The sequence below is a fragment of the Calidris pugnax genome, unplaced genomic scaffold (genome assembly GCF_001431845.1).
Source record: "Calidris pugnax isolate Ruff unplaced genomic scaffold, ASM143184v1 scaffold34, whole genome shotgun sequence".
Taxonomy (NCBI): Eukaryota; Metazoa; Chordata; class Aves; order Charadriiformes; family Scolopacidae; genus Calidris; species Calidris pugnax.
This window is the reverse complement of record NW_015090771.1, coordinates 336,792-361,185: the sequence shown is the minus strand read 5'-3', so window position 1 is coordinate 361,185 and position 24,394 is coordinate 336,792. Positions and strand designations below refer to the sequence as shown.

Sequence of the window (24,394 nt, the reverse complement as noted above, 5' to 3'; positions counted from 1 at the left end):
AGAAACACAGCTTGCAAAGTTTTACGTCTTTTTTTTCTTCCTCCCCTGTTCCTTGCAGACGCACATACCCATTTCCACAGCCCTTCTTGCACCACCAGCTTTAAGCTATAAAGTATCTGTAGTTGTGAGGCTACCCCACGCTGCAGGGATCTGCTGTGGGAGAGGAGAAATTCAATCAAACCTTCCTTGGCGGAGTGGCTTTGCGTTCGGTAAAGCGAGCATCTTTGGAAGCCACTCACACCTGATGCACATCTGCCCAAACTGGGGTTAGGGGAACTGGAGCTGCTTAAAGTAGGGCTGAAGATGGGGAGAGGGTGGTGGGCAGCTGGAATCCAACCAAGCACACGTCCACCAGCGCTGGCCTTGCAGCATTGCACTGTCTCTCTATCTGGGATGAATTGAGGCCTCTGTGTTTAAGACAGGGAGAGGCCACCAGTGGTGTCCCCATGGCTTGGGACAGTCTGTACCACTGTCTCGGGGCAGGGGAGCAGGTTCTCCGATGGTTTGGGGGTATGTCAGTGCTCGGGCAGTTCCTCAAATGTCTTTGGAGAAGTGAATTCTTGGCAGTTAGCACCTTGTGGGTCCAGTGGGTTGATTGTGTTTATGTTTTCCTTCTTTAATTAAATCCTGGCCTCAAGCTGAAGTGATCCAGTGACATGAAGGCCTGGCTTTGATCCATCCAGGGCCCCAGTTCTGTCCTTCAGAGCAGGCTCAGTTCAAATGAAAACAAGCTACTAGGTTTGCAGCCAAATTATATTAGGGTGGCTCACAGCAGTCAGCTGGGATATAATAGGGTGTTTCTTTAGGAAGGCAATAAAGAGAACATTGTCTAGATTAAAAATCACATATGAAAATATTTTTCTGTGTAACCAAGGAAATTACGCTTTATTAAAATAAAATATAGCTTACATAAAGAGAAGGGAAAAATAAGCACTGATGTGCTTTGTGATTCTCTATTTCCTTGGTAACTGTCTGTATTTTGTTTAATTGTGATTGCAGCAAAACAATAACGTGCATGTATATGTGAGCACATCAATACTTAAAAAACATTGGCGTGTTTGTAATTTGTTAGTGTGACCTACTCCAGTATAGGGCCTCATTTTGTTAGACCCAGGGCAGGTACATGCAAGGTTATTGCATTATTAACAGCCTAATTAGAGAGGATGTCCAAAAGAATGGGTGAGATCTCCACTATTTTAGGGTTTCTGATGTTGTAAGGGAATTTTCTGTTTGTAACCATGGTCCTAAGGTATCACCCCTTCCTTATCCCTTGCCTCAGACCCTGAAAGCAGAGATGAGCTACTTTTCTCTGTACGGTAGCTGGCAGCCTTTGAAAAGGCATTGATGTTTTCAAGGCAGGACAGGTGGGAGGGAACGGGACCTGAAGGAAAGGGTGGGCGTGAAGGGTGTTCTCCTGTGTTTCTGCTGTGGTGTTTTATTTCAGTTGGCAGCATGCATCAGGTGAGTCCTTCATGATGTGCCTTGACTCCCAGCACCTTCTGGGATGAGCATTATAGTCAGAAATACTGTGCCCATTGTGGTGTGACCTGGTGCTGACTCACTGCCTGTCCTCTGGCTCTTTGAAACCCCAAGGTGGAGTGGCTGAAGAACGAAGAGGTGATTGATCCTGTGGAAGACAGAAATTTTTACATCACCATCGATCACAACCTGATCATCAAGCAAGCCCGGCTTTCTGACACGGCCAATTATACTTGTGTTGCCAAAAACATTGTGGCCAAAAGGAAAAGCACCACAGCCACTGTGATTGTCTATGGTAAGTGATGCGTTGTCCTGCTGCGTGTTGATGGACGTGCACTCAAAGCAAGTGGTGGGGCAGGAGGGAAATGCAAAATGCCTGTATGCAACACGTACTGCATTCAGCATCCAGGATTGCAGCCGTATGAAGGACTTGCAGACATATGCAGGGACTGCACTCAGTGTTCATAACCAAAAATAATCAGAAGTATGGGTCTGGTGGCTTGGCTTATTGGTGACAGACAGCAGTGTTAAAGGAGGAACCTACGCAAACAGCCAGTTGCCTCATTGAAGAGAAGGTGGCTGCTCCTCTTGCCATAACACGTACCGGCTGGATGCAGCAAGGAGCCCTGAGGGTGCTTCCTCCAGCAGGAGCATCCAAGGCATTGTTTCTATCAATGCATTTCATGTTCTTAGTGACATTTTTCAGAAATGAGTAAAACCGAAGAGAAGTTTATGGTTCCAGGTACTGGTAAGAGTGTCAGAGCTCAGCACAATCATCCAGCTCCTTCCATCTCTTTAAATAAGCTTATTTTTGGTGTCTACTATCAAAACATACTCTGATGTCAGGGGCAAAGTAGCAAAGCACTCTGGGGCTGCAGTATATAGGCACACAATTTGCCTACAAATAAACATCAGAGGAGTACAAAGCATGGGATAACATTATTCTGTGTCTGCATCCACAGCCCTGATCCAGTATTGAGGTTGGCTGTGCTTTGGCTGGGGAGGGGCCAGATGAAATGCCCTCCTGGGGTCTCTTCCAGGCCGTGTTGTGCTGCAGCTCTGCCACACCAGTCCGAGCCTTTGCGCCTGCAAAGTTGCTGCCCCAACGCATCCCAGGCAGGAGTATCCACCAGAACAAAACCTGCTCTGATAATGTGCCAGCTGACTGTCCTGGTGTTCCTCACAATCAGCTTAATTATAGGATAGACAAGTAGGAAAAAATCCCTATCATTATCCCTAATATTCATTTCATATTCAGGGTGGCATTTAGATTTAATTGTAAGCAGTTGTTTCCCTGAAGTTACAATGAGGGCCTTTTAGTTCAGTTTTTATAGAAAACCGACTGAATTGAGCTGATTAGCCGTGTTTGTGATATTGAGGGATGGACCATGAAGAGCACTGTTTTGTAACTGTGATGAATGCAGAAACATAAAGATGTCTGCATACTGACACCGTTGTCCTGCTGCGTGTTGATGGACGTGCACTCAAAGCAAGTGGTGGGGCAGGAGGGAAATGCAAAATGCCTGTATGCAACACGTACTGCATTCAGCATCCAGGATTGCAGCCGTATGAAGGACTTGCAGACATATGCAGGGACTGCACTCAGTGTTCATAACCAAAAATAATCAGAAGTATGGGTCTGGTGGCTTGGCTTATTGGTGACAGACAGCAGTGTTAAAGGAGGAACCTACGCAAACAGCCAGTTGCCTCATTGAAGAGAAGGTGGCTGCTCCTCTTGCCATAACACGTACCGGCTGGATGCAGCAAGGAGCCCTGAGGGTGCTTCCTCCAGCAGGAGCATCCAAGGCATTGTTTCTATCAATGCATTTCATGTTCTTAGTGACATTTTTCAGAAATGAGTAAAACCGAAGAGAAGTTTATGGTTCCAGGTACTGGTAAGAGTGTCAGAGCTCAGCACAATCATCCAGCTCCTTCCATCTCTTTAAATAAGCTTATTTTTGGTGTCTACTATCAAAACATACTCTGATGTCAGGGGCAAAGTAGCAAAGCACTCTGGGGCTGCAGTATATAGGCACACAATTTGCCTACAAATAAACATCAGAGGAGTACAAAGCATGGGATAACATTATTCTGTGTCTGCATCCACAGCCCTGATCCAGTATTGAGGTTGGCTGTGCTTTGGCTGGGGAGGGGCCAGATGAAATGCCCTCCTGGGGTCTCTTCCAGGCCGTGTTGTGCTGCAGCTCTGCCACACCAGTCCGAGCCTTTGCGCCTGCAAAGTTGCTGCCCCAACGCATCCCAGGCAGGAGTATCCACCAGAACAAAACCTGCTCTGATAATGTGCCAGCTGACTGTCCTGGTGTTCCTCACAATCAGCTTAATTATAGGATAGACAAGTAGGAAAAAATCCCTATCATTATCCCTAATATTCATTTCATATTCAGGGTGGCATTTAGATTTAATTGTAAGCAGTTGTTTCCCTGAAGTTACAATGAGGGCCTTTTAGTTCAGTTTTTATAGAAAACCGACTGAATTGAGCTGATTAGCCGTGTTTGTGATATTGAGGGATGGACCATGAAGAGCACTGTTTTGTAACTGTGATGAATGCAGAAACATAAAGATGTCTGCATACTGACACTCTCCCTCATACATATACAGCATTTTTTTTCAACAGTGCAGTCGAGAGACATGTATGTAGGGGACCAGCTGTTTTTATGGGTTTTGTTACCAAAGCTGCTTGAGGATGTGTCATTATCACAAATGTTGGGGACGAGACATGTATGTAGGGGACCAGCTGTTTTTGTGGGTTTTGTTACCAAAGCTGCTTAAGGATGTGTCATTATCACAAACATTTGGGGATTGGGGAATCTGAGCAGTTACTGTGTTATCCATACCCTGGCAATGACATTATTACATAGTGCAGCGCAGGTCCTTCTTCATCCATCCATTCCATCCCAGAAACTGAGGTGGGTGAAGAAGAGAGTTAGCATAAATATCTTCCCAAAGATAAATTTCTTCCGAAAGTCCAAAACCAAAAATGTGTTTAGTGAGAGTTCACTCTAAGCAGCTTAAATATCTGTTACGGAAGTGCTGGGACATTCATAGACACCAGCTGTGTCCATTCCGAAAGTCCAAAACCAAAAATGTGTTTAGCGAGAGTTCACTCTAAGCAGTTTAAATATCTGTTATGGAAGTGCTGGGACATTCATACACACCAGCTGTGCCCACAGAGGGGTGAGGTTGCCCTGGCATGCTGGAATCACCTTCTGGAAAGAAAGGGAAAGAAAATTATCAATTTCTAGTCAAAACATGGGAGTCTCTCAGCATGCATAGATGGTGGGTACCTCTGGGAGTGCAGGTTACCTCCCTTTGGAAAACGGTGCAGCTTTCAGAGCGTAGGCTTCTGTCTGGCAGAGCTGATGGTGCTCTCTGTACCCACAGGGATTTTGGCTGTTCGCACACCACCAGGTGCTCAGCGCTGGGTCAGGTTGGTGTTCAGGAGAAGGCAGGTCACCTGCCAGCCCTAATAGGCATCAAGTGCTGTTTTCGGTTCGGCGTCAGCATTTTTTCGATTTGTAGGATGGCTTTTGGCGTGCTGTACGTTCCCTACGCTGGAGACACGGGTTTGTGTCTCTTCAGTGTTGCTTCTCATGCTCTTTCCAGCCATCCCTTGTGACTGCTGTTGGAGGCAGCACGACACAGAGCCACAGATGCCTTTGGGCTGACCAGGGTGGCTTACTTATGCGATCATACTCTTTCTCTCTTGCTTTTCAGTGAATGGAGGCTGGTCTACTTGGACGGAGTGGTCAGTGTGTAACAGCCGGTGTGGGAGAGGCTTTCAGAAGCGCACGAGGACCTGCACCAATCCTGCCCCTCTCAACGGCGGGGCCTTCTGCGAGGGCCAAAGCGTTCAGAAAATAGCTTGCACCACTCTGTGTCCAGGTTCAGTATGAACAGTACATAGCCCTAGATAAACAGTTTGTTCATTTTGGGAGAAGGCTATTAGTTACAAAAGCCTCCTTCTCTTTATTAATAAATCCAAAATTTCAGTGAATGAATATGAAATTATGTTATGTAAGTAGATAAAATAGTGAGCATGTTATATCAAGCAGCAGAGGATTCAGACCTATTTTTGCACGCAGCTTTCACCTGTGTCTCAGCCCTGGTAATTCAAGGGATTTGGGGGGACATTCAAAGCTTCAAATTGTAGGAGATAAAGGTTGAAAGCACTGGAAAAGGACTGGAATTTGAATATAGAAAGCAATTATGATGTGAATATGTCCAGCTGTCACAGCAAGTGGAGCATCTGGGGTGTGGATGTTAAATTTGAGGCACATGTTTACCTGACTTCAGATACAAAGACATTTATATTGGAAAGAGATGTATATGCATACGGTTAAAAGATATTTAGATTTAAACTTCTGAGAAATACAAAATTTGTTTCAAGACAGAAGTTGTGCCATCTGTCCTTTTTTCCAGTGCTTCTCTACATCTGCAGTCCCACTCAAGTGGATGGCAGTAGGATTGTCTTCAGCTTGTGAAGCTTGGCCATCCAACTGCGGGTCTTAGTGGTGGGTGGAATTTGAAGAGCTGTTTTCATCTCTAGTCACTATTCCAAGTGACAGACTCCTGACTCAGGCTGTGTCGCTGGAACTATTTCATAGTTTGTTTTTCGGCTGTTCAGTGCTTTTAAAAATCATTTGTGGGACTTGGGAAGGTGCTAAACACATCCCTGATTCTGCTCACGTGAAATAGATCAGTGCCTCTAGACGTTTCTTTTAATGGAAAAATATTTAACATTAAATGTCTTCCTACTAAAGAAGAATTTCTGTCCTAGTTTATCTTTAACCTCTGTGTTTAAAAAATGCCAAAAAAAAAGGTTCCTTGCTTGTTCATTTTCTTGTACACTTTGAGCACAGATGAACTATGGACAAGGAAAGAAAAGAGCAGAAGTGTGGCTGGGACAGAGAGAAAGGAGAGAGAGAGAGTGAATGTGGATTTACAGGCCAGAAAGAGGACTTTAAGAAGAGCAGACTGGTGATCCTTCTGCACTGTTGGGAGGGACGGGGCACTTGGTCTTGCTTCTATGTACCCCCTAACAGGTCATGTCCTTTCCTTGTCTCAGTGGATGGCAAGTGGACGTCCTGGAGCAAGTGGTCCACCTGCGGCACGGAGTGTACCCACTGGCGCCGGAGGGAGTGCACGGCCCCGGCACCCAAGAACGGGGGGAAGGACTGCGAGGGGCTGGTGCTGCAGTCCAAGAACTGCACCGACGGGCTCTGCATGCAGGGTAAGTCCCGCTGTGTCACCTCGGGGGTTGGGATTGTATGTGGCCATAGGAAAACCTACAATAGCCATGGATCAGCATCCATGACCTAAAGTCGGGGAATCATTTCTAGGATGGAGAAATGGGTTGATCCACTTCTCACCACACCGGACACCTCACTCTTCCTCCCTGAAGATTAATGTAATGCTGTCTAACATTTATGAAGCTTAGCAGTGAAGAATTAAAGTCTAATAACAGAATCCTCTCCCCTCTGCCATCCCCACCAGACAGCCCTTCTCTCCAATACTGGCTCAGCATCTGTCTGGGGAAGCTTGGCAGTGAGTCTTATGACAGTGCAAATGAAAACTAGAGTTTAAGGCAAAGCCAGCATTTTCAAAAGAGTAAACTTGGCAAAGCAGATCAGCTTGGGGCTTCTTACTGTCAAGAATGGTGAGTGTATGCGTTTCTACGTATAGTAGTTATGCTCCTTTTTGAATTTGGGGTGCCCTGTAGTAGAAGGAGGTATCCTGTATCTATGCAGTGCCTATGCAAACTTCATATATAATTACCAGCATGCTGCAGCCTCATGAAGATCAACTCTAGCACTGAAGTCTGTTCACACCATGGTCCTGCCTTTGTGAGTTATAAGAGCAAGAAGTAAAGAAAAGTGGGCTTCTAGAGTGATTCTGACATATAATGAGCAATTAGTCTGCTCTGCACTCCATCCCTTCTCAAAAACGAGGTCTTCGCTGTTCTGCTAATGCATTGAAATTTCCGTTCACATTTCGTTACCACAATAACCCGAGCCAAAATCCTCACATCCTCTCCTGTTTCTTCATTCTATCTCTCTGCAGTACTTCTCTGTCAAGCCTCAGCTCTCTTTTGTCTGAAGAGTTGTGGCTACAGCTGCCTGGTATCTACATGTCCAGATGATAAAATGCTTTGAGTTCTCTCATGAAAAAGCAGTCAGGAATTTTTATTCTCTGAGGCAGGTTACTTTTGTCTGACAGTCACAACAACAGAGAAGTGACACTACTAATACACAGGTCCACTTCTTGAATAAGTGTCATATAGGTGGCTACTGTGCTGGCAGCGATCTCTGAGCTGCCCTGTGGCATAGCGTGGCCATTTATTCTTGAGGTTTCCCACCCCAACAAAGGCTTCTTCAGAGTGGCTCACACAAACACTTTCATGACATTAAAAATTATTAGTCAGTGTCAGCAGCCTATAAAGCTGTAATTCCTCAAAACGTTTGCTTTTATGGGGAAGCCAGAAAGGTGGGATTCAGGGCTCTTCTTTTTCTTTTCTAAAGATAGAAAAAAAGTAAAAATCCAGCCATATCTTACGTATAACATCTCGGTGACTTTTATAGTGGAGAGGCTAACATAACCCTAGCTCCAGCAATGTGAATAAGTCATTATGGTAAATTGGGAAGAAAAGATACATTTCTCCGTACAGAAGAGCTCTTTGCTATCAGATTATATTTAGGCAGGTGTATGTCATCTTTGTGTATGTGCATAAAGAGAGCCATTTAAGCAGAAATCTTGTGGAAAAGTAGATATAATGGTATGGAAGAATAAAAGCCCTGCAGGGATCTCATTTATCTGTTGATGGTATATTGCATTTTATTTGTGAAAGTGGATGCTGAGTATAAAGCAGAGGCCTTCAGCGAGAGAGAGGGTGAGGTTGTTGTGAATCCTATTCAGCTTCATATATATGTATATAAAAAATGGTAATGAAAAATATACAGTCACATATTGACCTGCTTGGCTCCAGGGGCTGTGATCATCCTTCAGTGTTGGAATTTAATGGCAGTGTTTTAATAGTGTCTTTATACTCGTGGGGTTTCATATACCTGTAAAACTTACGTTGCTGCTCCCTGATCCATCACTGCTGAGAAGATTGATTTGCTGTACTTGGTGGCAGTTTGCCTGCTGTTCTCTCTCTCCGTCTCTCCCTTTTTCTTTAATTCTTTTTAGTTTAAAACCAATCTGAACACTTATGTTTTTTTCTGGTCTGGATTTAGATTCGTAGCAAATCTGCCTGTTGAGCTAGGAAGAAACACAGGACTTCTTTAATTCCTAAAACATCATGCCTCTTTGCACATTATTTGAGGCTGCTGGGGACTGGCCTGAAACTGACATTTCTCCTAGCCTGGGGAGCTGTAGATTCACAGCAGACTTATCCAACACCTTCATGCCAGTGGGTCTGGCACGGCACAGGTGTCATGGAGAGAGCCACAGCCACCTTCCCTCTGGAACTGTAGCCTCTGGGTGATGATGAGAGGGCTGGAGCACCTATGCTATGAGAACAGGCTGAGAGAGTTGGGGTTGTTCAGCCTGGAGATGAGAAGCAGCCTTCGAGTACCTAAAGGGGCCTACAGGAGAGATGGGGAGGGACTCTTTATCAAGGAGTGGAGTGATAGGACGAGGAGTAACGGACTCTTTATCAAGGAGTGGAGTGATAGGAGGAGTAATTGTTTTAAACTGAAAGAGGTGAAGTTTAGATACTGGGAAGAAATTTTTTACTGTGAGGGTGCTGAGGCCCTGGAACAGGTTGCCCAGAGAAGTTATGGATACCCCATCCTTGGAAGTGTTCAAGACCAGGCTGGATGGGGCTTTGAGCAACCTGGTGGGAAGTGTCCCTGCCCATGGCAGGGGGGTTGGAACTCGATGATCTCTAAGGTCCCTTTCAACCAGAACCATTCTGTGATTCCATGATTCTATAGTTCTGTGTGTTGGCCAGCTGCTTATCTGCACCATAGCCAAATCCTGCTCCTAGGTGCCCTGGCGCTTCCTCCTTAGTGTCAATCAAAGTGAGAGCTTGAAGGTTGACTTTAGCACCATGGGTCATTGACCATTGAGGTCAATGAATTAGTAGACAGACCCTCTTACCAGAAGTCAGTAGGTTGTTGCTTTGACAAAAACGTGCTTGTAAATATATATCTCCGTATAGCTCTACATAAAGACATCCTGGAAAATGTTGGATTGAATGAGTCTAATTTACAAGCCCTTTCTCTTCCAGTCTATAATTCACTACAGTAGCATCAGCTGGATAAATCAATAAGCTCTTTCATCAGACTGCCCCTGCTCCAGCAAAGAGCAGCAGTCTGCACCACTATCGATTTCTGTGGGGATAAAAACTGTGGAGTGTTCTCCATCCCTTGTAATTACAGTATTTTACACCCAAAGCTGTAGTTTGTGCTTACCACTAACTGTGGCATTACTTGTGCAACTCTGTTGTCACGTTTATTTGGACTAATGATCTTGCTAGTACACACATACACTCCCTTATCCGGTAGTTAGTGTTTTTCTGTTAACATGAAAGGATGAACAGTCATTAAAGTAGAGAGCCTGCAGAGAGACAGCAGGCTGAACTGCAGAAGAAAAGGAGCTGTAGTGAAAATTTAGGGCGGTCATTGCTATTTTAAGTTTCCAAATACACAATATTACCTAGCAGGGCCCATTATAACAATTTCATAATTCCCGTAATAGCATTAATATGATCTTCTGGAACAAAATACGCTGTAGGTGTAAAAAAGAATTGGCTGGTTACCACCCACGCTAGTTGCATTATTGCCTCTATAGTTGCATTATTTCCCGTTTGAAGTATGAGTACTGTGGTAAATACTTCAGTGCAAGGAACAACACTTTTAAAGGCACGCACTGTATCTCGCAGGGGATCACTATAAACTGAAATACTGCAATTAGTCCTCCACTCATCCCACCTAATGACTTTTGTGGGTGTTCTGTGTGGGTACTAAGAAAGCAAGGCACTCCGCTGCTGGCGCAGACTTCAGCACAAGCGGTTCCCTTCACTAGATCACAGGTCTGGTTAAAGCAACATACAAGGGGAAGAGTTTTGCTGGCGCAGACTTCAGCACAAGCGGTTCCCTTCGCTAGATCACAGGTCTGGTTAAAGCAACATGCAAGGGGAAGAGTTTGGCTGGGCCCAGTCTGGAATGACTCGTGAGGTCACCTGTGTGGTACCAAACAGATGCTAAAAGTCACTGGCGGGCCAAATTCTGCTTTGCATTATGTGTCACCTGTGTGGTACCAAACAGGTGCTAAAAGTCGCTGGCCAAATTCTCCTTTGCATTATGTGTAAAATGCTGATGGCAATCGGGAAGAGATGGGCAACCTATGAAGGGAGTTAGCTGTGTTGCATGGTTATTGTTGAAGGCTTATTACATGAGATGTGATGTGAAGGCTTATTACAGAGCATGTCACCTGCGTCCTGTCTGTTGAGGATCTGAAGTGACAGTGTTCATATCTGCATTTGCCCAGTCCTGAAAAAATAAATGCAGGAAGTCTGTAGGCATGAGGTTGGTGCCTGTCCATGCTGGTACAGTTGTTGGTCTTTTCTGAAGTTGTGCTTGTTGATGTGCAGGGTTGGCAGAAGCAAGGTCAGAAGGAGGCAACCAGTGTCCCTTCCTCAGCTCACTCCCAGCTTTAATAGACCACTGTGGCCTTTTTATAAAAGGCTGGCTAAGTTGTACTTTACATTTTTTTCAAAACACATGGCTAGGTATCTTAGAGCAGCAAGGTAATACTGGAGCACATATTGTTGCTTGAGGACTATGGATTATACCATTACATATATAGTACTGTTGCTGTGTGTAGTAAAAACTATTCACTATGTGTGGTCTCACAATAAGGAATACAACTCCATCACTGAATAGGGCTAACGGGAAATTTCCACTTGTGTTATCATTGCCAGGCATCATCAGATCTAGTGTGTTCTTTTGGATTTAAATAAATGAGCATGAAAAGACTGAGATGTGCTACTGGCACTTAAAGAATGGAAGAAAAGATTCAAAACATCTTGTCTTCACCCCTTGTTACACACAACACTCTGGACTAACTCTCAGGTTACTTTGATTCTCTCCTTGTGTGTAGCTTAAGTACTTGGAAATTCAAATAGTGGATACACCACTTGAGAAAAAGGCACCTATACCATGGTGAAGATGGTATTATCAGACTAGTATTTCCATTCCTTGATTAAAAAAAAGGCTGCCTTCTAGTTGAGGGTGAATTGATGTGAAATGATGAAGGCAAATCTATATTTGCCAAGCCCTTTGAAATCCTCGTCTGAAAAGTGGTGTGAAGTTCATAAGGTTCCCTCACACAGTGATAGTGCCTAAGCGAGTGAAAAAGATGCAGTTTGTCATGCTTATGCAGGAAATGGTTGACTGCTGCCCTTTTCCAGTCTTTATACACAGATCTGGAGTAGAAAACAAGGTTAACCTGATACTAAAATCTCTTTCTTCCCAAAACATATATTTTGCACATGCCCTGTTTGTTTAATGTAACATGCCAGAACCTCTGATGCATTTGTTTCCCTTTTTGGCTTGTTTTGAAAGCAGGCATTCAGGGAAGAATTACAAGGCAGAGCAGTTTGATGAGGACCTCTGGTCCTCCAGAGCGGAGTAGTGTGGATAGAGCAGGGGAATGTTTTCCAGCCTCCGGGAGGTAAGCAAAGCTCTCTCAAGGGAGACTGCAACAGAAGCCCATGTGTGCAGAGGAATGAAATAAAACCTTTTATTAAGAGCATGTGGGTCAAGAGAGAACTTCCAATACGTTTAGTCTGTCAGCATAATGATATAGCCACCTGGCCTGTTTTGCTGAGCCCTCGCCAGGGGGGAGAGGTTTGTTCATTTGAATAACGCATCTCAGGTGTTCCTAGAAGAAATTTCCTGCAATACTGTTATTTGTTATGAGTAAAGAGATGTGTTTTACTGTTTTTAACCCAACTACTATGTAATGGTGTAGCAGCTGAGGGAGTTCATGCAAACATCTCAGAGTTAGCACTCATCTTTATTTTTATTGTAGTGACATGAGAAATCCCCAGCTGAGAAGTGTCCACACTCTGGTGGGCTCCCTGCAACTGCCGAGCGAGAGCTCTTGCCTAGAAAACCTACTTCTCAAAGCAGATAAAAGCGTTGAGAGAAAACAGTAGGGCAGAGCCACAAGCAGAACCCAGGACACTGAAATCACCGTCTTGCCCCAGTCAGTTCAGAAGTAGCCACCTCCACATTAATTTTAATGAAAGGCTCTGAGATCTCTAAGCTGTTTTGAAAAATCTTGAGTAATTCAAAAGTATTATATCCATGCAGAAAGGAGGAAAACCCTAACCTTGTCCATCGATAATTTTCATTCTTTTTAATTCCTTGAGGTTTTTTTTTATTTTCCCTTATTCCTCTGAACATTGATAAAAATAAAAAAAAGTTACACAGATGAATGAACAAGGGAACCTTATAATAAAGTCTGACACATTAACTTCATCGTGGAAAAAAAAACCTAACCATACAGTGACAATATAAGTATTTATATTTTCTTTACCATATACAAAGGTTGGGTATATATGTCATGATTTTTGCTGTCCTGGCAGGGTGTCAGGCAAAGCAAGGTTATTTGAGCAGCCTGAGGAGCATCAGGGAGTCAGTGACAGGATCAGGAGTTAAAGACAGCACCCTCTATTTCTATATCTGTATTCTACCCAAAGGACTAACAAAAACACTGGCAGCATCCTTAAATGAAAACTCATGTTGGAGAAGGAAATCTCTGTAATTTGGGATGTGAATGTTGAGCTGATCAATTGATTCTGGGGTCTCTGAAATGTTTGAGGTTTTAAGCCAGGGAGTACAAGTTACCTTGTCTGAGAGCTCACAGACCTGCCAGAGATTTCAGTACATGTCACTGAGCATCCCTGTGTTCCATGAGCCGTTCTTCCAGTGCTCCTAACAGTTTCAGTCCCCTTTCTAGATCCTCTTCCAGCTGTCCCTTCCTTCATCTAGCTGTTTGCCAGGCATCCCCTCTTCAGTGCTGTCCCCCTTTCAGCTCTCCCTGTAACCTGTGTGCTCTTGTCTTGCTACAGTTGCAAACCACAGCAGACCCCGGGAAGCCTATTTAACCTTGAGTCATTGCAAATGTGGAATTTGCAAATACACAATCTAGCAAATTGCCATGCTAGACATGTGTTTACTTTTCCTGTCAAACATGCATCACAAACCCAACGTTAAGGTTTGTGCTTCTAAGATACTAAAGACTGACATAAGATTTAGCCAAAAGGTCAAAGTTCTTAACTGTAAAAGATTGCATAATGTCAAAATTGCCTATTCTAATCCACATCAAATTTTAGCAAGAAGTTATCCTACTGTTCCATCTTCCCACAGCCCCATATAGACCACATGCATGTTTAAACTCAGGCAAGACCTTTCTAACCATGTTAACACAATGTCAGGAATCTAATTTAAAATGAAAACATAGTTGCCATCTTAATTATAGAATATCATAAACTCCTGTTGAAGGACAGAACAAGGGAGACTCCCCATTTAACCTACCCCTTAAGGAAAGATGTGAGATAATACCCAAGTATAAATAATCAGTCACAAAACCTCAGGCTCTCTGTTTATTAGCCCACGCTGAACATGCCAATAATTAGTCCTTTAGAAGGAAAATAAATTACTGTGCATTATCTCTGGGATGCCTGATACCATATCTGACCTTCAGCATCATTACTGTAGACATGAAGGTCTTTCTTTAATATAGCAAATACAGGAAGAAGGTGGGCACATGCTGTCTGAGAATTTTTTGCAGCTCCAGGGACTTTGTTTGTTGAGTTATTTTTTATTTTTAGCGACCACAGATAAAGCATAAGATATCACATCTTCTTGTTTATGTGCTAGAGTTCCTGGGAAATAGCAGGGGAAAGAAACAATTAACAGCAATTACAATTCAAAGATTATTGTTAATGTTTCTCCTGTGGTAAATCTGCATTAGCAACATGTAAAAGTGAACATGAAGCCTTAATAATAATTAGGGATCTTAACCCAATTTGACTCAAAATTTTCAGGATAATTTCTAAGGCTGAGTATAGAAAATTTCAGCCAATCTCAAAGATTTTGAAGAAAATTCTGAGCCACTGGAGCCAGGGAAAAAGGGAGGTGTTGAATTAATTCTGAAACGAGACCTCCTCATGGTAATTAGGTATGGTATGGAAAAAATGGCCAGCTTGCTGGCTTGGAGTTATTAAATAATGGAACTCATCTGATGTGTGTGTGTGTCACAGAGAAACCAAGGGTTGTTCCAGTAAACTCTCATGTCACAAGCCTACTGTAAATCAGCTAAGAACTGCTTCCTTCCAATTTTAGGCATCTGCATGTGCGAATTAGTCTCTGTTCATCTGTCCATCATAGCTCTGTGATTCATAGCCTCTTGCCAGCAAGGGCTTTTTCCTACTTCATTGTCACTACGCTGGATAAAGCCATGAAAGCAGAGAAAGAAAGGCAGCAGTTGAATGCTTGCCCTCTTCTTTTCTTGTAGGCAATTTAAGGGCATTGACTTTGGAGCCAAAAGGGGGGAAAGTGCTGTTACAATGTATTATGCTTAACCTGTTGAGTTCATTGCTACAGGATGTTACTGGGACATGTGGTGTGGTTAGGCTTTCAAAAGGGCCACATAATTACATGACCCTGGCTCCTTTTGAAACTGATACATAGACGGTAAAGAGCATTTATAGATTAGAAGCAAGTGGTGCCAGATTAAAATACGCTGCATTAAATAAACAAGCAGTTACGGCGCGCTTTATGCAATCTTCACTTTATTAAATGAAAGTGAATGTCTCCAACTCTCACTGACTTTGATATGATGTATCATTGACTGTGACCTCAGCAGATAATGGTATAAAACAATACCTTTACAGAAATATTGTCGTTATTTTTGTAAATGTGGCTGAAACTGTATGAGCCCTAGAAAATAAGTGCCCAGAGAGATCACCTTCAGCTACTCCTCCATCTTACCTAGTTACTTGCTGAGAAGGGAGAACATGGCTGGGGAAAATACAACTGGAAAACTGGGAATTTTTCTTTGTCTCTTATGGGAAAATTTTATTTTCTGCAAGCAACCGAGCAAGATGCTTTCATAATCTGAGCAATTCACTCTAAAATTGATATCCATTAATACAAATTCAGCATGACTAGAAAGCTAGCAAAATCTATTAAGGACCAAAAAAGGGAGCCAGATACAAAGTTCCTTCTGCATGAAGTCATGACCTAGTGTTTTATCCCACAGGGATAAAAGTTGTCTTTAAAATAAGTCAGTTGACAGGCCAAGGCAGTATATTCCAAGGGTCCTGTGTTCTAGGTAAAATCAAACACAGGATTTCAGGATGCCCACAGTCGTAAGTACCATGTGTCTGTCTATATGCCCCTGAGGGGTAGATTCTTCCCCAGTGGAAAAAAAAAAAAAGAGCTTAGAAAAGTTGTTTTGGTGACTGGTGACACTGTATTTCAATTTCAGTCTCAAGGGAGTCAGTGCCATAATCTCTGCACAATTATCTTTCATAGGTTTGAGATTCTTCCCTTCCCAAATGTTTCATTTCTCCCCAGCTTGACAGAAGGTTTATCTACTCCTCTCAGGGCAAATTGTGTCAGATGAATTCATGCTGTAGAAGGGGTCAGCCTGATTATTTGTCACAGCTAAACCCCTGTGGCAGATGATCCCACACATGGATACGCTGAAGGCCACTCGGCCACTGAGACCCGCCTTTGGGTCTGCCGTGGTCTCTGGCACAAACGTGTTTCCAGAAGGTCAGGGCAAGGCATGTGGGACCAGAATGCTCTGGCTGGGCTTCCAGCATTTGAGGATCATCTGCCTTCGCTAATTGCACCAAACTAATTGAATGAGCTTCAAAATCTGTTTAGTTAAATGGACAGGATTCCCCAAATCAGTGTAAGAGCCGCTGGTGCTGCAATTAAGTTAAACTAGATTGATAAAAACCCTGCTGAAGTCTTTTCTATATACCAGTATTGGACTTGCTTTATCTTTCCAGTGCAATCTGACATATTCACCCTTCTTCCCTTTTCCCAGTGTGTTACATCATTAGAAAGGTGCTTAAATTTCACATGCTTTATAGAAAGAGAATAGGCAATGCCTACGTAATGCGCCTTTATAATGATACATCTGCATTTGTACAAAGGATTTGTGCTAGTGTAATTACCTTAGTTAAAAAAAAAGCCCACCTTTAATACTCAATAGAAGCACTTCCACAGGGAAAAAAAGATGTATTTACAAGCCTAAAGTAGAATAGAAAGTAGAATGCATTGAGAAACATCAGCTTAATTAAAGGCTTTTTAATGAATGCATTTACCATGCAATAACAGTTGTGCAGTTTCTGGGTGTTAACCTGAGCCCCCAACTGATTCTCCAGGTATGACATAGGGCAAGGTGCTTGTAAATGAGGGAAATAAATATCCACTTTGGTTAAGCCTCTGAGAGCCTCAAACAGAAGGGACTATGCAAGTGTAAAGTATGATTATTACTATTTTACTCATCCAGCAGTAAGTTACACAACAAAACATCAAAAACCCCTTTGAAAATGTACATTTCCCAACAAGCTGTAGGAAGAAGCTTAAATTACTTTTTCTCAAAGCAAGGAGCTCACTGTGAAACCAGCTGCTCCGCGTGTGAGTCAGCAGCCTCAGCAGCCTTCCCAGAGTCAAACCCACTGGCACCTTTCTAAATTCACCCTCGTTAAAAATGTTGATGATCCTGGTAGAAGTCCCTCAGGTACTTGCCAAGCAGTGCTGTTAATACAAGGAGGGGGTGTTGATGATCCTGGTAGAAGTCCCTCAGGTGCTTGCCAAGCAGTGCTGTTAATACACGGAGGGGAAAAAAAAAAAAAAAAAAAGACACAAGAAAAGATCTCTCTTCACTGCAGTTACTTTGAAGAGAGAAGGGAAGTCATTCTTCATTATTTCGGTTACTAATCCCAGCAGGTTTGCATCATTATCTGATGAAAGTTTCTTTTCTCATTGTTTGAAGGCATCTCAGGGTGAGAGCCAACTTTCTAAAGCGATACCTGTGCTCTTGCACTGGGAGCATGGCAATAATGCTGTCTCCTGCCCAGCCACCACCACCAGCACATGGGTGGAAGCCTTCCCCTTACCGCTTCCACTGCAATGCCCACTGCCTTTTGGAAGAGTTCTTTCATGACAAAGGATTGTGTAAAAGTAGTTTTATTCTAAAAAGTCCTGTCCAAATGGCAGAAGGTATCTGCAGTTGCCATGTTTGAGTGATCTCCAACAAACATGCTTCATTTGCAAGTGCAAATGGAGCTGGTGTTTAACCACCAGATGGCTGGGGTTGCCAGCTTGCTGGGATGCTGAAAGTCAACCCAAGGTAAGGTCTCTGCTAGCTTCAGCCAGGGAAGCCTGCCTGCATGCTGTGAGCAAACAGGGTTGTGTGACCACCGCCGCTTAGCTTGTGTGGTGCTGTCACCTCAGCAAGGACTTTACATCCAGCATGAGTAGCCACCTATCCATCTACCACCGGGTTGTTCAGCTGTGACTTGTTCCTCAGCTGAAAAATGGCATGCCCATGACTCAAATGCATGGCATCTCACTCAACAGCCCTTAAACCTTCTACCTCAGCCATGACTTCCTTCTGTGTAAAACACATGTCTTTCAGGCTGAAAAAGTGTGGCTTGCAGACACTTGTGCAAGCCACAGGTGGCTGGAGTTGGGTGCATGGTGCAGTTTGCAGCACACAGGAGAATAAGATCAAGCTCCCTTTACTAAGCATGTTGGTTTGTGAGGCTACTGGAAGGAAATCCTCCCCTCTTCCTCTTGTTTTAGTAGACATGCCTTTGAACACAAAACATTTCTGTTCAAGAAATTGGTGTCACCTTTATGTAGCTGCAAGGATGCTCTCGGTGGTTATCTCTAAGAGAATCTATGCAAAATTGTAAGATGCAAATGTAAGTATTTGTGATGAAGAGGGTCAATGCAGAGGTTGCAATGAGATACATTTCTTTTAGAGTATTTGAGGACTACACTTGTTTACTTTACTGAAAAGCCGTGAATTTAGATTTTGATTTTCCTGGGAGGAGAAATGCTTTCAGTAATACCACAGCTGACCCGCTCCTTTGTGCCCGTTGAGTGGCAGTTGCTAGATCACTTCAGACATGGCAGGAATGACGCAGAAAACCTGAATGCAAAACTTGCCAGCTGAAATGCAGTGTGAGGAGAGAGGAACAGCCTTTGTGGCTGTGTGCGGGTGAGCTCGAGCTCCGTGGGTGATGCAGAGCTGGGGGATACATGTGCTGGGTCACATGGAGTACAGGGAGATGTCCTCAGCTTTCCCAGGGGATTGGAGTACAAGGCAAAAAAGAGTTCGGAGAAGCAGCCAGCCTAAATTCTGCCTTGTCCTTGTGCCTCGTTATTTCCTTCTCTTGGTCTCCAGAGACGTCTTGCCAAAGGAAATATTGGGCATAAGGCTGTAGCTGAAATTTAGGTTGACTAAACATGGGCCTCAGCATTCATCTAGGGAGTGAGGGGGGAGTGACTAGGGGACTGTAAATACCTGCCCAGGCTCGCTGAGAACACGCTCAAGCCCACAGAAGTTGCTCGCCTGACTTTTTATGGCCAATACCTGGAGTGCACTAGTAGAAGTAGGAAGCAGTTATTCTGAAAGATTGAGTACGTGTGTTGAGGGTACACATAGAGGAACTTGCCTCAAAGAACCAAATAAATGAATGTAAGAACATAATATTTCTAAAAGCAATTCTAAGCCTGGAATCATTGCTGTGAAATAAAGTTTTAAATAGATATTACAGGCAATATAGTCTGTCCCATGATGCCTCAGAAAAAACATCATCATCAAAAAGCAGCTCTTCTTGCTCTCGTATTTCAGTTAAGGTAGCATTTACGCAATAGTTAATGTCTGGAAACTTCAGGGGGACGTAGGTCTGTACCTGCAATTGGGATAGACTATATCTTCATTAGCAAGCAGTGCAGCCGAGCAGGAAGAGCTCTGTAAAGCACAACAGATGCCGAGCACCCAAACTCAGCATTTCTGGGAGCTGGGGATTATTACTCTGGGCTGTGCATTAGGCAAGCACCAGGAGTGCATCTCCCAGCTTTATTTCACCTGCGGGGAGTCCCTGGCAGTGTGAGCTCCTCACGGTGCCATCCAAGGCAGTGGTGGGGGCTGAAATTCCCTTTGGAAGCGCTGAAGGGAAGGTGATGGAGGAGAGGTACCTTCTGTCTTACACCAACTCTAATCCCGTCCCCAAGAACAACTCCCCGTCCCTCCCAGCTTACTTTGGGTTTGTCATGTGCCTTTCCAGCAGGACGGGACGGGGAGCATTTTGTTTGTTTCCCATATGGATGGAAAGCAGCTGGGAGGTGCTTAGTGGGTTCACAGGACTCGTGTGGAACTCAGCAGCTCCAGCGGGTTGTGCTGTAGGAGCTGCAGAAAGAAAAGACAAAGGAAACAATCTCTCTTATTTATCAATTCTGAAATACAGCTGTAAATTGCGTTATGATTTTGTCGATATATGGTGCTTGCAAAGATTTCAAATAAATAATGTTATGACCCCAGAGGCCTTATTGATTTTGCAGTAATTTCAAAGAAAAGCCACTCAGTTTCCCGTTTGCTGACAAATTCTTTGCTCCCCGAGGAATTCCTATTGACCATGTATTAAAGACAGGATAAAATAATTCCAGGGAAATAGAGAGAGAGGGCTTTGTGCATGGACTCTGCTCAGCGAATGGGTATTTAACCTCTGACCAGCAACGACAGGGCTCCTTTAGCTCTATTAGATCAACAGCAAGCTACTATGATTAAATAAAAAAACTGTTTAGAGCCTCACCGAACATGTCCTGGGAATTAAAGCATATGGCAGGGATAGGGAAAAAAGACTTTCCATATGCTAATGACCCTTGATGTCTGAAATAAATTAGATCCATTAGAGTTTATGCTCAATAAAAGAAAGACTTTAAGCACTCCAAAGTTAGTGACTCGAGACCGATTTTGGCTTAGAAATTCAATCTGCCTGCTTATTAATTCTTAGTAAGGCTCTGGAGGAGACAGGGGATGCAAAATCATAATTCTGTGCTGTATCAGAATTTTAAAGTGCCATCAGTTTCTTTTCCTTCTTTTTTTAATTAAACCATTTTTCATGCTTCCCTTTTTTGTTCTCCTCATTAATTTGATTTTGTTCCCATTTTTGTTTAATTTCTTTCTTTTTAAGGTTTCATTTATCCTATTTCAACTGAGCAGAGAAACCAGAATGAATATGGATTTTCTTGTAAGTTTAATGTTTGATTTTACATTCCTGGATGCTAATTTGATGCTATTCCTTGAGTCAGGCTTCACTGTTGTGCCAGTTCTGTGTGTCTAGGCAAAGAGGGACCTATCCACCAGAGTAAGTGCCATGCTGCTTTGCTTGACAGCAGTCGCAGGGCTTTGCTGTCAGGGGGTTGACACACAATGATAGCAGCCCTTATGCACGAGGGAAATGGGAGAAGCTGCTGCCTCGGAGACAGAAACTGGAGAGAATGAACCCTCTTCTCATTAAAATGAAGAAATGTGGTGGAGGGGGAACTTTTCTTTGACTTGGAGCTTGGAGATCTGCTTCCTCAATGGCTGAGGGAAAAAAAATGCCATGTTTCAAGGCTGGTACATTTGATGGTCTGATAGTTAGGAGCTTACAGAGATTGATCAGTCCCTTTCAACATCTGCCAGCTCTCACCTCTGCACTGGAGGGCAGCCTGGCTTAAATGGCTAGAAGGCAGGGAGCAAAAAAGTAAGATAAAAATTATTTCACATGTTTGAAAGTAACAAAAATAGGGTACTAAAAAAGTGTGATTTGTTTTTGCAGTTGCTTTTTTCATTTCTCTATCTCTAAAACTGGTGATTTGTTTTTGCAGTTGCTTTTTTCATTACTCTATCTCTAAAACTGGGATTCTTCACTGTATAGAAACACATCAAATTTTGGTCATATATTCAGACCTTTTGGGAAAAAAAAAATGTCTAGTGGATAATGATGCTAGAGATTAGCCTGGAATTAGTGCCAAAGATACGGTATAAGCAGCTAGTAGAAATATCATAGCCATTTTCTCACAAGACAGCTCTAATAAATCTGGGTTCCTTTTCGTAAATTACCACATTATTTCTTGTGCTTTCTTCGACTTTTATCCAAATACGGATATGTTAATGCCAGCGATGAGAATTCAGTGTTTGATTCTCTACTTTACTAGATTATTTTTTTTAAAGGGAAATGGATGGAAGGGGAAAATGGCTTGATGCATTACGGCTCAAAAAAAGCAGAGTCAAAGATACATCCTGATATTTCAGGCGTTCCATAAAAAAAGTACTTTGGGGGGGTTTTGACTTTGTTTTTTTAATTATAAAGTAAGGCATCTGAAGTTTAAAACCCACAACATTTTTTTGTTATCAGATGAACCACTAAATACCAATATTATGACAGTGTATCACTAAGATGTACTATTTTATTTCATAGGGTGAATTTGCTTCATGAGACTAAGTCTGTAACGTGTTATGCTTAGTACTTCAAAGCCTGGCTACTAGATAGATGAACGAGTAGATAGGGGAAGAGTTGGAACACAAGTTAAAGAGAAATAAAAGATCGTTTTCCATCAAAAGGGCATAGACCTGTTATATAGCTCTGGAAATGGATTTTAAATTAACCTATAAAAGAGGTAGTAAATATCTGCAAGAAAGGAGAATAATAAGAATGTGTTTTCTTGAAAGTCCCTTTGAAAAGCACGTTTCTTCAAGGTTCCTTGTCTCTCTCCCTCTAGCTGCTCCTGACTCGGATGATGTTGCTCTCTACGTGGGGATCGTCATAGCCGTCATCGTCTGCCTGGCTATTTCCGTGGTCGTGGCCCTCTTTGTGTATCGCAAGAACCACCGTGACTTCGAGTCAGATATTATCGACTCCTCAGCGCTGAATGGGGGGTTTCAGCCCGTTAACATCAAGGCTGCAAGGCAAGGTTAGTTGTATTTTCACTCCGTGTTGACCAATTCAGGGAGATGCTGTAAGGTTATGGTCTCTTGGACGGCATGAATGATATTGGCTGGATGCTCGCTGGCACTTCATAAAAGGGAGAAAGATTATACCCATTTGTTTCCGATGGTCAAGTGCTCAAAACCCACGTTGGCATTTTTCAGATGTGCTCAAGAGCATAAAGCAGAGAAATTTAACTTCTGACGAAATAGCACGAGTGCAAGAGTGAAACACAGAGACATTTCTGGAAATACAGCTCCAGCTCAAATTTAAATCAAAGGCAAAGCTCTGACAGAAACAACAGAGGCAGGATTCATCACAGGAGTGATATTACAATACAGTAATTCTATCACATCTTCCTCCCCGTTGTTTCACTAATAGCCTTTTTTACTGTGCCCTGTCTCTACAGGCATAAATAGTAGTTTAAGAAGTACTGTACTTTCAGTAGACAATGTAGAAGAAGAAGTTGCGGTAGAACATCATTTAATAATGAACATTTTTATCACTGGTGCATAACAGCTTGGTTATTTCCACACTTCATTTGCCAGAAAAAAAAAATACTCTAAAGTTAGTGCTGGCTTTTTCAAGATCCATATTTAGGCTGCAGAGTTCCTATTTTTTCCCAATATGCATGCAAAAAGAATAAATTAAAGTATGAGTGAAGATGACAGGAGAGTTGTCATGTGGAAGATTAGCAGAACTGTCATTTTCTTTGCTGGGGATACTTTAAAATAAATCTCCAAAAAGTGTGATGCAGGTACTAATCCCCCACTGTGGTGAGTCGTGGGCATGATGACTTCATAGGTTAATTCTGTCTTTTATTTCAGGAATGCTATCATTAGGCTAACTAGGTAGATTGGTTAATGATTCTCACTTAGCATTTAGGGAGAGGATATTAGTTAATAAAACTAGATCTACTGAGTATGGAAAATGCCTTGCCCTGAAGCTAAGCATGTGATGCTGGAAACCTTAGTGCAGCCTGGAAAAATAATCCCAGTGAAAAACCCTTAGAGCAGAAATGTGGTGTAATTTTGTATGACAATTAGACTCCATGGTGGCTGGGGCAATGCAAGCCTTGGGAGGTTGCTGGAGAGGTGCATGGAAAAGGAGACCAAGGTCAGTCTTCAAGGACTTTGTGTATCTTAACCTTTGGTATGAAATGCAAAATGCAGAATGCAAACCTGAATTGTTACCCAGAAGAAAGTAATCAGAATAGAGAAGTAATATGGTTTTTCCTTCTCATCTCCAATGCAGACCTCTTGGCAGTACCACCAGACCTCACTTCTGCTGCAGCCATGTACAGGGGTCCTGTTTACGCCTTGCATGATGTCTCTGATAAAATCCCAATGACCAATTCGCCGATTCTGGACCCGCTGCCCAACCTGAAAATCAAGGTTTATAACACCTCTGGAGCAGTTACTCCCCAGGATGATCTCTCTGACTTCTCCTCCAAGCTGTCCCCGCAGATCACACAGTCTCTGCTGGAGAATGAAACCCTGAACGTGAAAAACCAGAGCCTTGCTCGGCAAACAGACCCATCGTGCACTGCATTTGGGACCTTCAACTCTTTAGGAGGCCACCTAGTAATTCCCAATTCAGGTAAGCGCTAGCCACGTCGTCTTAAAGGCTCAGTTGTTTTGTAGTTTTAAGTGGAATTAGCTTGCTTTTATGCAAGGAAAAACAGGGTTCACTCCTTGGGACTCTGCCTTTTCTTTGTTCAGAACAAGCAGATGGGTTATTTTCCTTCCATTCAGGTCTACCAAGGTATTTCAAATATTCTTTTCCTAAAGTCCTGACCACCTTTCAAAGGGAGTATTGCAGGGCTCGTAGCCACTTTCTGAGACGTGAGGCTTCAGAGTTTCCCTGTGTGAAATG

General features: G+C 43.1%; 1 protein-coding gene across 3 annotated transcripts in view; it reads left to right on the top strand.

Moving 5' to 3' along the window:
• UNC5C (unc-5 netrin receptor C) overlaps positions 1 to 24,394 on the top strand; it is a 267,227-nt gene that overhangs the window by 216,346 nt on the left and 26,487 nt on the right. For 2 of the 3 annotated variants that reach the window (XM_014941264.1, XM_014941251.1), the window contains 6 exons: positions 1,594 to 1,774; positions 5,215 to 5,382; positions 6,566 to 6,730; positions 20,741 to 20,797; positions 22,314 to 22,505; positions 23,774 to 24,118. In XM_014941264.1, coding sequence (XP_014796750.1) covers positions 1,594 to 1,774; positions 5,215 to 5,382; positions 6,566 to 6,730; positions 20,741 to 20,797; positions 22,314 to 22,505; positions 23,774 to 24,118 — 1,108 coding nt within the window. The remainder of the gene's footprint in view (positions 1 to 1,593; positions 1,775 to 5,214; positions 5,383 to 6,565; positions 6,731 to 20,740; positions 20,798 to 22,313; positions 22,506 to 23,773; positions 24,119 to 24,394) is intronic. The other variant, XM_014941257.1, reaches the window with a different exon arrangement.